General features: G+C 40.5%; 1 protein-coding gene across 1 annotated transcript; it reads right to left on the reverse strand.

The window, feature by feature from the left end:
• Positions 1–36: 36 nt before the first annotated feature.
• On the reverse strand, positions 37–12200 carry idh2 (isocitrate dehydrogenase (NADP(+)) 2). The gene is made up of 11 exons (XM_077567896.1): positions 11946–12200; positions 8673–8764; positions 7562–7727; positions 5859–6019; positions 5647–5790; positions 5267–5403; positions 2527–2678; positions 2316–2428; positions 1234–1331; positions 1049–1141; positions 37–433 (listed from the first exon to the last, which is right to left on the reverse strand). The coding sequence occupies exons 1-11, from the start codon at positions 12061–12063 to the stop codon at positions 349–351; spliced, it is 1359 nt and encodes a 452-aa protein (XP_077424022.1). The 5' UTR covers positions 12064–12200; the 3' UTR covers positions 37–348.
• Positions 12201–12880: the final 680 nt, after the last annotated feature.

A 12880-nucleotide genomic window follows, 5' to 3' on the forward strand; every position in this document is an offset into this window, starting at 1 on the left:
ATGCGTTTAGGTTTTCAAAGACTTGACAAGGTGTAGTGTGGGTCAAACAAAGGGTTTATTGCCAAATAAGCTGCAGTCTTGCTCCAGGCATTACACAGTATCGAATACAGTACTTCACATTACAAAAATAAAACCTTGCAAGACAATGGACAGGTGTTAGGGAGGCATTAAGTGCTAGGGCAACTCTCAACCGTGTAATAACCCCTAAAAGAACACCAAATACTTCTAGAACACAAAACGCTCGTCCTTCAGATGAAAATATCTGTGAATTGATTGACCTTTAAGTTAAAAATGAGGTACAAAAACTGAAGCGTGACAACGCCATCTTCGTGACTTTCTTCAAGTCCGTCACTTGCCCAGGGCTTTGTCCAGATTTGTCTTGATGGCGTCAAGGAAGTCGGTGGTATTGACGTAGTGCTCGTTCAGCTTGACGCTGTGAGGGGAAAGACGGCGAGAGGAACAAACGTGAAGATGCAGGAATTCATGAGCATCAAACAACAAGATGGGAGGTTTTATCCCTAAAAAGTATTTTTTTGTAAGCCCCTGTGCTTAAATGAAGGTTGCAAAAAACTACCTTGATTCAACTAAAATGGTTCATTTTGTCTTTTTTCCCTGGTCTGCTTATAGCTGCAGAAAATGTTTCAAAAAAAAAAAAAGAAGGTGAAAACAACAATTTCCAGCCATTTTGGTTTAATGTTGAGATACGAAAAAAATGCAGCGTTGTCACAAAAAAAAAAGTCTCTCTGAAGTTACTAATAGTTCAATAGAAGAGTGAATTGCACTCTCAATTTACACAATACACAATATTTTCCTTCTTTCCTCCATGACTGATCACATGACCGTGTGGTCTGACGAGTGCATCTGCTGCAGAATAAATGAGCCGTCGATATCAACATTGATGTTTTATGCCAAAGAGGTCATTGTACTTCAATATTATGGCCTCATTAGCATAATGTTTCGAAACTTTAAAGAGGAGAAATGCAGTAGTGTTTGGGTTAAGGCGGATCCGAAAAAGGCTGGCAGCGAATATCAAGTCGGAGGAACTTACTTGGCCAGGCCATGGATGCAGCCAGCGAGATCCTTGGTCATGGTGCCACTCTCCACCGTCTCCACGCACACACGCTCCAGAGTCTGAGAGAACCTGATCATTTCAACAAAAAGGATCCTCTTAGCAAAAGTCATGTTTTGACCCCGGGCTGTGGTGAAACTTTAAGAGCGTGAAACATGGATTACTTGATGATGTCGGGATTTCCGTCGAGTTTGCCGCGGTGCTCCAGGCCTCGGGTCCAGGCGAAGATGCTGGCGATTGGGTTGGTGCTCGTCGGCCTTCCCTGAAAACAACATGGAGGACACAATTTAGACTTTGGATGTACTCACACAAATCTTGACTTTAAGCGCCCCATATTAAGTGTTTTTCCAAGCTATGAGCAGTCACCAAGTCCATTTTTTTTTTTGCTTCGTGTTAATTTAAAGTTTCTTTATCAACTCAAATTATTATTATTTTTTTAACGCGCGATTAATGGCCTTACTTGGAAAGCTTGCACTGGGGGAATTCCAGTCGCAACACAGCAGACACGCCCACGACTACATTTTGCAGTAATAAATGTAATAATAATGCATATATTTGAGGAGACTGAAGTCATGTTTTATTTTACAATTTTTAAAATGTGCAGAATTTCACAAGTTATTTCTTGTTAAAGATTAGATTGCTCTTAACTCATTCACTGCCATTGCTATAAACGGGAAAAAAATTCATTTTAACTATTAGTTGTTTTTTTTTTATGAAAACCTAGGAAAAAAATGATTTTACATTTAGAACAAATAAAATTTGTGAGTAATCGTGAGTTTACTAGTAAAGTCTTGCAATTAATTACGCTTAAACTTTTAATCGCCTGACGCCCCTAATTTTTTAATCTTTTCTTAAAAAAATATAATTGTAATAATTTTTTTTAAATAATATTTTCTTTAAAAAAATATTTTAATATATTTTGAAATACTCTTTTCTTTTTAAAACAAAAGATTATTAAAAATTAGGGGGATCAGGCGATAATTAATCGCCATAATTACAGAAAAATAGATTATTTCTCTATATACAATTTTTTTATGTTTAAAATGCATTACAAAGAAAGTTTTTTTGGGGGGGATGGAATAGATTATTGATTTCAAAGTGGGAAAGCTGATTTGAAAGACAAGTGGTGTGAATCAATTGCACATATCAAGGTAATGCTGTCCCAGCATCAATTGACCACACGGTGGCAGTATAACTCCACAATACAGAATGACTGCTTTGCGGCTGAATTGAAAAGTGAAATGACCTTCTGGTGCTCGCGGTAGTGCCTGGTCACGGTGCCGTGGGCAGCCTCAGCCTCAATAGTTTTGCCGTCAGGACACACCAGCACGGACGTCATAAGCCCGAGAGAACCGAAACCTGAAAGAAAGCAGGGCAAAGTCAGATCTTTTGTCGTCTGACAAAGCAGCAAAAAAATAAAAAATAAAAAAAAAATACCCCGCTAGGCATCGCTTCACCTTGCGCAATGATGTCGGATTGAACATCACCGTCGTAGTTCTTGCACGCCCACACAAAGGCTCCAGAAGACTTGAGCACTTGCGCGACCATGTCGTCGATAAGCCTGTGCTCGTACCAGATCTTCAGTTTGTCAAACTCGGGCTTGTAGTGCCTTTGGGAAAAGACGAGCACAAGGAGGATCGCTTTCAGATTGCTACTTTCTCGCTCTGATAAAAACAACACAATTTAAATACAGTACAATGTGAACCTCTTCAAATGTTCCGAAGACTGCTGTCGGTAAAAAACTAAAAAAAACTGCACAAAACTTAACCTGAATCCACATTTCAAAGGAAAACAAGAAAGCTGTAGTAAAGTGATAATCTGTTAAAATTTAATAATTCACGTAAGCAAAACATGTTTGCTTCTGAACAGGTATTTTCTTCATCCACTGAGATGTTAATGAAGAGAAATTTTGTTACTAATAATTACCGAGTTTGAGTTCATATATCTACAAATGGTCAGTTAATATCGTCATCATTATTACCATTAGTAGTCGTCACCTTAAAAAATAATAAATTAATTTAAAAAAAACAAAAATGACGTTAAAGAAATAAAATAAAAACGAAAATGCTTTTTAAAAAACAAACTGAAACTACATTTTATGTTTACAAAACTAACTAAAACTATAATAATAGCGAACATTTCCTTTGTTTTAGTCTTTCATAATTTATTTAATACATGATGAGCCTTTGGGATGATTTTAAGTAGATTTATTTCGATATCAGCCGGGAATCAAGACTTCTGAAGGTGTGTCACACACACACACACACAAGTGATGTCATCTAGCAGCAGCCAATAGAAAAGCAACTTCAGACGACATCACTCTTAGGCGACAAATTTGCGTCTTGACTTTTGGCTCGCCTGCTTTTTCATTCAACTTAGCCCAAATGCAACACTAGGTAAGAAATGCGTTACTTTTCTCGTTTTACAAAGGTGATTATTAAATATTGCGCAATAAACAAAACAAAATAAAAACTAACTAAAATGAAAATTCCAAAACGATATTAACGCTGGCGTGCACTCATGGCTGACAACGGGGCACTCTAAAACCGTAGGAAGATGCATTTTTGGCGTGTCCGTATACGTAGTACGACTGGCCGAGTGCTGGTAACAGTTATTGAGCCAATGGCTGGCCTTCTTTCGAGGTGTCAATACTCGTGACGGCTGCTGTGGCCGTTTTACAATCAGAAACTAGAAGAATAGAAAATTGCCATTCATTTCATGCCATTTAAAAAAAAAATAAAGCTATATTGGGATATACAGTGTAGTTCTTTCTTGAGAATGATCGGTCCTTTTTTTTATGTACAAAAATGACTCATACTGGTATTGGTTTGAAAAAAAGTGTCATCGAACATCCTAAATATGTCGCTAAGCTTAGCTAACTGCGGGTCGCAATGTCGCCAAGGAACTGCAGATTCAATTTTTATATTGTGAGAGAGGACCCACTTATGTCAGACTCCCCCCCCCCCCAAAAGCCCCAATTGATGATTACATAGTTGATAGTCTCGGCATATTTTCAGTATTTATCTTCAGTCACCTAAGACGTCATTTAGAGAAAGAAAAACATCATTCCGCTCACAAGTTCTTGAAGGTCAACTGATTTGACTGAAATGTTAACAGGCTGGGCAAAAAAAAAAATCAAATTGATTTGATTAATCGTCATTTTGAAAACCGAATCGTTGAAAATTGACTAAAATGAATTTTGTCTTCTGGATTATTGAAAGCTTTTGTTTCTTATGTTCTGTTACATGCAGAATTATTGTGAGTTTTTGTATATGTTAAGTTTATGTTAGAACTGATTGAGAGAATTATTGTTGTCTGAACATTTTTGCACAGAAATTATTTTTGAATAAACGACACTTTAAACAGGGATGTGATTTGACCAAAGTGAAATTATCTGAAAATTTAGCCGGGGGTTTGGGGGCCGCTGGCACCCAGCTAGGCTTCGCCCCCCGGAGCTCATGGGTTTTCCGTGTTTTGAAGTACTTTCAATGCACTGACATGACAAAGAAATAGACAAAACAACAGCATCAATTTTCAATGTATATTGAACTATCCCATATAAAATGGCAGTTTTAGTCAACTCAAAATCAGTCCCATTCAAAAACATTGGACTGCCTTTGCTTTTAAAAACTATCACTGAGAATATCATCATATCTAACTAATGTGATTACTAAGTTAACACATAAATAATGTTGAAGAGTTCAAATTTCATGAACAAATAATTGTATCATGACCAAATGAAAAGTAACTCATATTAGAGCATACCACAAATGTCTTTGTTATAGCAGAAGATGTTATCTGTCGGAGTCATGTGCATACACAATCAACTACTACTTGAAAAAAAATAAATAAATAATATTAAAAAAAAATTATCGGAATATATACAGTATATTTTTTTGGGGGGGGAGATAAAAAAAAGCGGAATTCCGCGAATTAGCGGAAAAATCACATCCCTGTTTAAATAAATATTTGCTGGATTTATTAGATTCAAATTGAATGACTGGAAAAATAAAGAAATAAACGGGGAAAAAAAATCGAAATTGTATTTTTTGGGCCATATCGCCCAGCCCTACAACGGGCAACTCAAAATGGTCAAGTGCAACGGTGCAAACACACACATCGGATTTCCTTGATCGGTTGCACTGTGGCACATTTGTCCACGAGGCCTCGAACATGCACTCAAACACTGCAACTCACTTCTGAAAGATGTCCTCGAAGATGTCTTTAAATCTGCCGTCGTACGCTTTAAGAATGGTGTTCTTTGTGCTCATGTATAGCGGCCACTTCTTGTTAATGGCGTACTGGAAGCAACTGTGTGCAAAGCCTGTTATGGACTGAGCAGAAAGAAAGAGAAGCAATCAGTTGGAGAGGTTAACAGCCTCGCCTTGCCCCTGACATCTTCGACGCGACCTCGTCCGATGTCAAACCAAACAGAAAGTCAAGAAAACGCAAGCGGAGCAGAGTTAGCGACCGCTCGCCGCTTGTCAGCAAAAGCAGCCGTTAAACCAGCGAGGTTTAAGAGATTTGCCGGCAGATTAGCCAAAGAAACATTTTGCATTCTTCAAACGGTCCCTCACCTCGTCCGTGTTGTACATGCCCATCCCGCAACCGCCTGCGGGGAAGTCGTACACTTCCCATTCCTTGCCCGCGCCGCCATCAGCGGGTGAGAAGATGATCTTGAATTTGCCCGGCTGGTCCACAACAAAGTCTGTCGCTCGGTACTGGGAGGAGAAAAGAATCTCATTTCAACGACTGTTGCTTTGGGTTCGTCCCCACCTGCTGCTCGTACCTGGTCGCCAAAAGCGTGTCTGCCGATGGTGATGGGCTGCGTCCAGCCGGGAACCAGCCTGGGAATGTTCTTGCAGATGATTGGCTCGCGGAAGACGGTGCCGCCCAGGATGTTCCTGATGGTACCGTTGGGGCTCTTCCACATCTTCTTCAGGCTAAACTCTGGACATTCACATAATAATAAAATAAATTTAAAAAAATCATAAAAAAAAAAAAACATATTTACAAATGGGTTGATTTAGAAGGTGTATAAAAAAGTAAATTAATTTTAATTAGGGGTGTCGGGCGATGACATTTTTATTATTATTTTTTTAATCGTAAATAATCACATGACTTCATTAGTTAACTCATGATTAATCACAAATTTTATATCTGTTCTAAATGTACAATAAAAATGTGTTTTCCAAGTTTCATACTCTTGTTAACACAAAAGTAAAAAATATGTAGAATAAAAATATGGCTGCATATTTTAGTCATGGTTACAGTAATATTATAAAATTGAGTTAAAATTAAAAAAAAATTACTGTAAAAAAACGTGTGATATTGATTTGTGTTGGTCATTTTTTTTGCCACTAGATGGCATCATTGCATTTGATAGACGTTGGTGACAGCTCAGTGCATTTTTCTCTTCATATTAAGAGCCATCTAATTTTTAATAATAATAATGCATCAGATTTAGATTTACAGTGGAATGTTACATTTTTGTGAAAACTACAATAAAAATGTTTTTTTTTTTTTAAAGTTTCATACTCTTGTTAACATTAAAGTGGAAAAATATTAAACTAACTAAAAAAAACATATTTTAGTCATTCTTTTGTGTTGGTCATTTTTTGCCACTAGATGGCATCATTGCATTTTCAGACGGTGACAGCTCAGTACATTTTTCTAATCTTCAACATGAAGTAGCTTGTGAAATTCTGCACATTTTTTAAATTGTAAAATACTACTTTGACCCCAGTCTCCACAAATACATGTATTATAATGATAAAATGTATTATTTCAAAATTTTTACGACTGGAATTCCCCCAGTACAGGCTTTCCAAATAAGGGGTGGTTTTGATTCAACAATTAACAAAATAATGGACGGATTAATGTGATTACTTTAAAATATTCAGTTGTTGCAGCCCCAATAAACATGTTACTAAAAAAATTGCTTTGGTTTTTCATAAGGCTGGAACAAATTCATTTCATTTCCATTCATTTGAGTGGGAAAAGACAATTTGAGAATTGAGTGCTTTGAGTCAAGCGCAAGCTCTTAAATCAAGGACAGCACACTGTCTGGTCATGTGGTCAAATGATATGTTACCAGCATGTTTTGCTGAACTCTTGGCAGCAAAACCTCCAACAAAGTTCATCTTTACAAGCAGTACCTGATGTGCTGCCACAAAGGAATCTAGCACAAAACATCACACGTCATCAGAAGGTAATTACAACAATTCTTCTAATGATGGGTGGGGAGGAAAAAGTAAGTTGGCCTTTAAAGTGAGGCGGTTTTTTTTTCCTAGTGGGCGGATGCTACTTGAGGAAATTGGTTGTGTGAAGAGTGAATTCAAACCTTCCAAACACTTTAATGAATTTACTGCAAGGTAATTGTGAACCAAATTGAAAACTTGAAATTCCCTCACGCTCCGTTTTTGATAAGCGGCCAATAAATCGTTTGACAATTGAGTGACACGCACCCGAGGCACAACACTTCTCACAAACCTTCCACTCTGGCCTCGTCGGGTGTGATGGTGGCGCATTTGACCGCTACGCTGTACTTCTTGGTGGCTAGGGCGGAGTCGATGGTCACCTGGTCGTCGGTCTGGTCGCGGTAAGGCAGACCCAGGTCAAAGTACTTCAGCTCCACATCGACGTTGGAAAGGATGAGCTGTGGGTGCACAGATGAAAAATAAATACATTTGCGCTTAACTCAATATTTTGGGACATAAAGATAGTTTCAAATCGACCGACGGTTTAATTATTGGCCTTCAACCAACGGCCAATTGGGTCAAATGGATGATTATTTACCCCTTAAGACATTATTGAAGAAAAGCCCATTCTTCCCAATGTGTGAAAAACGAGGTATTTTTACAGAATTCCACACAACTTTCTTCTGTACTCACTTCAAGTGTGTACGCCATTGGATGCACGGCACCACACTGCCCCCAAGAGGCCAAAACGCACAGGAAAAGTCAGTGCAGTATTTGTTCTTACTGTTTTGTTTTGTTTTAAATTGCTATTATTTTTAGTTGATTCTATCTCACTTTATTGTTTTATTTCGTCGCGGGCCTGTCAAGTTGTATTTAAAGTTGATAGTTGAAGGATTCAAAGACTTCCTTTTCTCAAAATTCAAGAACGCAAACATCCAAGGATTTTTAAAAAATATATATTTTTTTGTCCTGACACTCACATTTCCACATGTCATGGCACGAAATACAATCCCCGAAGTCTCAAGAGATTGAGAGCTCGTCCTGGTTTGAGAGATATATAGATAGAGATATAGAGAGATAAATAATTGGCAGATGGATCTGTATTTTTTTCTACCAATAATCAGAATAATTAGTCGGGCCCTAGTACAAATATAATTCATGTTTATTTGCGGTTATTCTTGTCTGTGGTCATGGAAGAAAACGCGCACGCAGAGCGCATGCGCCGTCTGCCGTCTCCCCGGCAACGTTTCTGAATGAATCAGCACTCGAGGCCCAGCCCACACATTGGAGGCAACCTCCCCGCCTACTCGCGTCCACGTGTCAGTCTGGTTTAAAAATAAAGCCGACTCGGGAGCATGCAGGCGGGCGGGCGGGCTTGACGCGTGTGTGTGTTGAACGCTCACTTTTTCCTTGATGAACTCCCAGATGATCCTGGTCATCTCGTCCCCGTCCATCTCCACCACCGGCTGGGCCACTTTGATGCGCTTGTCGGCATCTGTCAATCACCACAAAACGAGACCGTCACCACACAGGAATGTTTTTTTTTGATTACAGCAGCACTCATCTTGTCAAGAGAGAGAGAGAAAAAAAAAAAAAAAGAGAGAGAAGCTTCAATTTGTTCTTTCATGGCCCGTGCAGAAAGTGAACCGGGTGTATTTTGGCCATAATGCTGCCAGCAGACAGGCTCACAAATGCGCGGACGCGGGTGACAAGATAACCTTCTTATCAGTGGTAATCTTGTTAAAGGAAAGTACTGTGGTGTCGCATTCCATCGAATGTGTCTCTTGGTTAAGAAGAAGGAAAAACAACGGAGGATCACAGAGTGGAATCTACAAAATTGAACACACACACACTTTACATTACGTGGTAAAACTGTAATGTTCAACTTTTTTTTTATTTTTTTTTTAAATATATATATTTTTTTTTAAAAAGTGGAACGTAAGAGTTTTACCCTCAAAATGCGTACTCGCTCCAAACCAGTGGTGGGCGAACTCCGTCCTCAAGGGCCAGAGTCCTGCAGGTTTTGGATTTCAGGTTTCCCTGCTCCAACGCAGCTGATTTCAATCAGCAGACACCATGGCTTTATTTGATTTGCATGGCAACGAAGAAGCAGGTCTTTCATTGTATGCTCTTGATGCAGATTGCAAAATGTCTCTTTTCAACATCTCAAACCAGGACGAGCTCTCAATCTCTTGAGCCAGCAGAGTTACTTGAGTGCATTGAAAAAGTACAAAGACGAAGGAAGGAGCAGAAGATCAAGAGACTTCTCGCCCCGAATTAATGCCCGCCCACTACCCCCCGCACCCCGATGCTGGTTTGCGGAGACATTTGACCCACTTGCAGTCATGGGAACACCTGTCCAAACAGCCGCCGCTCTGTTCCCAACATGATACAAACCTCAGCTGATGGACCGAAAATAAACTTGCAGAGACGACTGTTAATGTTGTCGTTGAGAGTAATCACTGGTAGGGCTGGGATTAGAATATTCATATTGCTTTTCAGAGCCCAATATCGATTCATAAAACCATGTATCGATTCTTCTAATATGGCTTTTTCTGGTCAATTAATGTCCCTTCAAATGTGCCCTTCTGTTATTCAGAGTAGCCCAAAAGGAGTCCAATGCTTACAAAGAAAGGAAAGCACTCAAGCATGAGCTGCTCAGAGCTGCTGATTGCTTGACAACAACTTCACATCCCGGGACTGAGGGAATCATTGCAACGGCTTGACTTGATCATTAGAAAAATATATATTTTTTGCCATTTGACTGAATCAACATCTGCTTTGCTGCAGCAAACAACCGCTACCATCTTGCCTCTGTTAAGGTGATTAAATCAATAATCAATGATTATGCTTATCTCAAGACCACCACCACCCTCTCATTCACATTCATGACTTCTCTCCAACAACGGTGACCAGGATTGCAAAAGCAGCGGAAAATTTCGGTATTGCATTCAAGCATGAAAATAAAGATTTGGTTTAGTTGTGACTCACAAGCAGAAGCCATACACAAACAATACAATCTAGGCATGACATTTCATTTTCGTTGACACAACGGTATCTTCTACTCTATCAGCATTATGCTTGGTGCAGTGCATCATGGGTGAAAACACATTTTATACTCCCCTTTGGTTGACAAACCACCAAATCCACTACAGCTGGTATTCTGCCATCACAATGCAGAGGAGGGGGGGGGGGGGTAGGTGGGACTTGAGCAGAGAATGTTACGTAAGTGTGGCTGGATCAACACAGCAGGCTCTGAAGGGCGAGCGGCACAAAGGCCCGCTCGCCGCCGCGACCGTGTGCATTCTCCGCACCACCTGCAATGCGAGATTTATCCCAAGACCGACCGCAGTTCATAATTGCAGCTTTTGAGAACACGTCATACCAAACAACACATCGCAGTTCGATGCAAATTCAACCGATTCATCAACGCTTGAAATGAGGCCAAAGTTGAAAAGAGTCGGGATGACCTCGGTCACCTTAAATGCCCTTCCTAGTTTCACTTTCACCTGACATGAACCTGCAGCCATTGAAGGTTATAGCCAATTCCCTCCCAACACAGATAGAAAGTTAGCATTACTGTCAGGCAAGTCACATATGAGACAAAGCCAAGAAACTGCATGCTGACGTTTATTACTTTTAACATGCATTTGAAATAGGGCACGCCGGCACCGGCAACACACATGACACAGGCCCTGTTGTTAGCAAATACTACATTGGCAATACAATACTACACCAACACAAATGGCCAGGAGTCCTTCAAGTGACCCTTTAACTTGATAAATGGCTATGTGGCCCGAGGGTTTGCTCAGGTAGTCTCAGTTTGCAGTTCATTTGGGGTAGCCTGCAGCGATCATGTGACAATGAAGCTTTATTATGCAGTTAAACAAAAGGGGATGCAAGTCCAAAGTTTATTTTAAGGTATCGCGCAAGCAGCCGATTTGCATGATATTTTTCCTCAACCTTTTTGGTGTTCAGGTTCAAACCAAGAGCGCAGCAGCGTGACAAAACTGCGGTAGCCAAGGGAGGGGATGGAAAAAGAGTATGTAGGACATCGGCAGCCATTTCTGACCGCGGAGGAGCCTCGTCTGCGGCGCTGACCTTGGGGAAACTTTGCCCCCAAAGACACCCTTACAGGGATGACAGTCAATTCAATGTTAGTCGATTATTATTTAAATAACCAGTTTGACTCGTCGGTCGCGTTTGAAAAAAACAGTAACCGTTCATTTTTACGAAACGTTCCATTACCTTCGACGATGCCAAAAGTCTACGCCATGCCTTCTCAAGAAAAACGTTGGCTGAAACGTTAAAGTCAGCAAACATTTTGCCCTTTTAGCGCGTATTTTCAGTTGCCCGCTCCATTCACTTTGAATGGGGAAGACAAAGACGGGCTCCGCTGGCCCTGGGTGACAAAAAGCCGGTGATAGTCGAAGCTACTCATACAACTGCAGCCATTTGAAATCAGAATTATCTATGAGATTTTAATACTTTCGCCTTCGACGTTAAATCACAAAGCTATCGAACCGCATCCATGCGGAGGAGCAGCGCGCGAGCCCGGCTAGCATGGCTGCTAACCAGGCGCCGCCGCCGCCGGCGACTAACGGCTGACGTAAAACCCAATCGGTCCATGACAAATTCGACCCATTTTGCATGATTTCTTCCGTCGGCACACTCACAGTTCCTTTGCTGCAAAGTCTGACATTGAGCAGCCGGGGCGAGTACCGCCGGGTTTCTGGAAAAGGCTGCGGCGGCAGACCTAGACAGCGAGTTGAGGACTTTCAGATATCCAGCCATGTCTCCCCCGGCCCGGATCACTTTGCGCTTGACACTCGACGAAACTCGGAGCGAAGAGGAAGGAAGGCGCACACAGTCGCACTGCGATGTTATAGCAGCGGCCGGGCTGGCTAAGCACCGCCCTTCTCTCCTCCTCTGCACGGGAGCGTTTGCTTGCTCCTCCAACGGAGCCTGCGACATGCGGAGTGGCCGCCATCTTGGACCGGTAGTCTTGCCCTTCCACATTTCTTTCGGGCATAAGCAAAAAGCTTTTTTTTTTTATTATTTGATTCATTCTTTGACCTCAAATGTGGTCAATGTTTTGTATTTGTTTTTGTTGAATTGAAAAACGTTTTAAACGGAGCCAGACTAAGGTTGTGCAAAATGCAAATATTTGAATAGCATGTAATTTCCCAACTTTCGGCCTTTCCCAACTTCCCATTATACATCACAATCACCCAAGACAAACGTGAAACAATAACATTACAAACGCAAAATTGAATTACAGTACAGTGTTCTCTCGTTTTCCGCTGGTGTTGGGTTCCCAAAAATACCCACAATAAATTAAATCCGCAAAGTAGTTAGCTTTATGATTTACATTTATTAGAAATATTTTACGGCTCTAAAAGCCCTCACCACATAGTTTATACACTTTTTTCATTGAGGCACTTACATTTTCTCACATTTCTCAATGTTCAAACCCTCATAACTTTCATAAAATGAGTACATTAGGTGAGGAAACACTGTATATCAAAAACTGTTGCCGTGAGAGTATTGCACAAGATCTCACAGGTACCACAAACCCTCTTCAAAGCAAGTACAGCGAAAACCACACGTT

This window comes from Vanacampus margaritifer, chromosome 6 (genome assembly GCF_051991255.1).
Source record: "Vanacampus margaritifer isolate UIUO_Vmar chromosome 6, RoL_Vmar_1.0, whole genome shotgun sequence".
NCBI classification, from domain to species: Eukaryota; Metazoa; Chordata; class Actinopteri; order Syngnathiformes; family Syngnathidae; genus Vanacampus; species Vanacampus margaritifer.

Coding starts and splice junctions, on each gene's coding strand:
- idh2 (XM_077567896.1), bottom strand. CDS start 12,063: ATGGCTGGATATCTGAAAGTCCTCAACTCGCTGTCTAGGTCTGCCGCC. Junction 2,429..2,526: donor ATCCGACATCATTGCGCAAG/GTGAAGCGATGC, acceptor GCTTTCTTTCAG/GTTTCGGTTCTCTCGGGCTT. Junction 1,142..1,233: donor GGAAATCCCGACATCATCAA/GTAATCCATGTT, acceptor TGAAATGATCAG/GTTCTCTCAGACTCTGGAGC.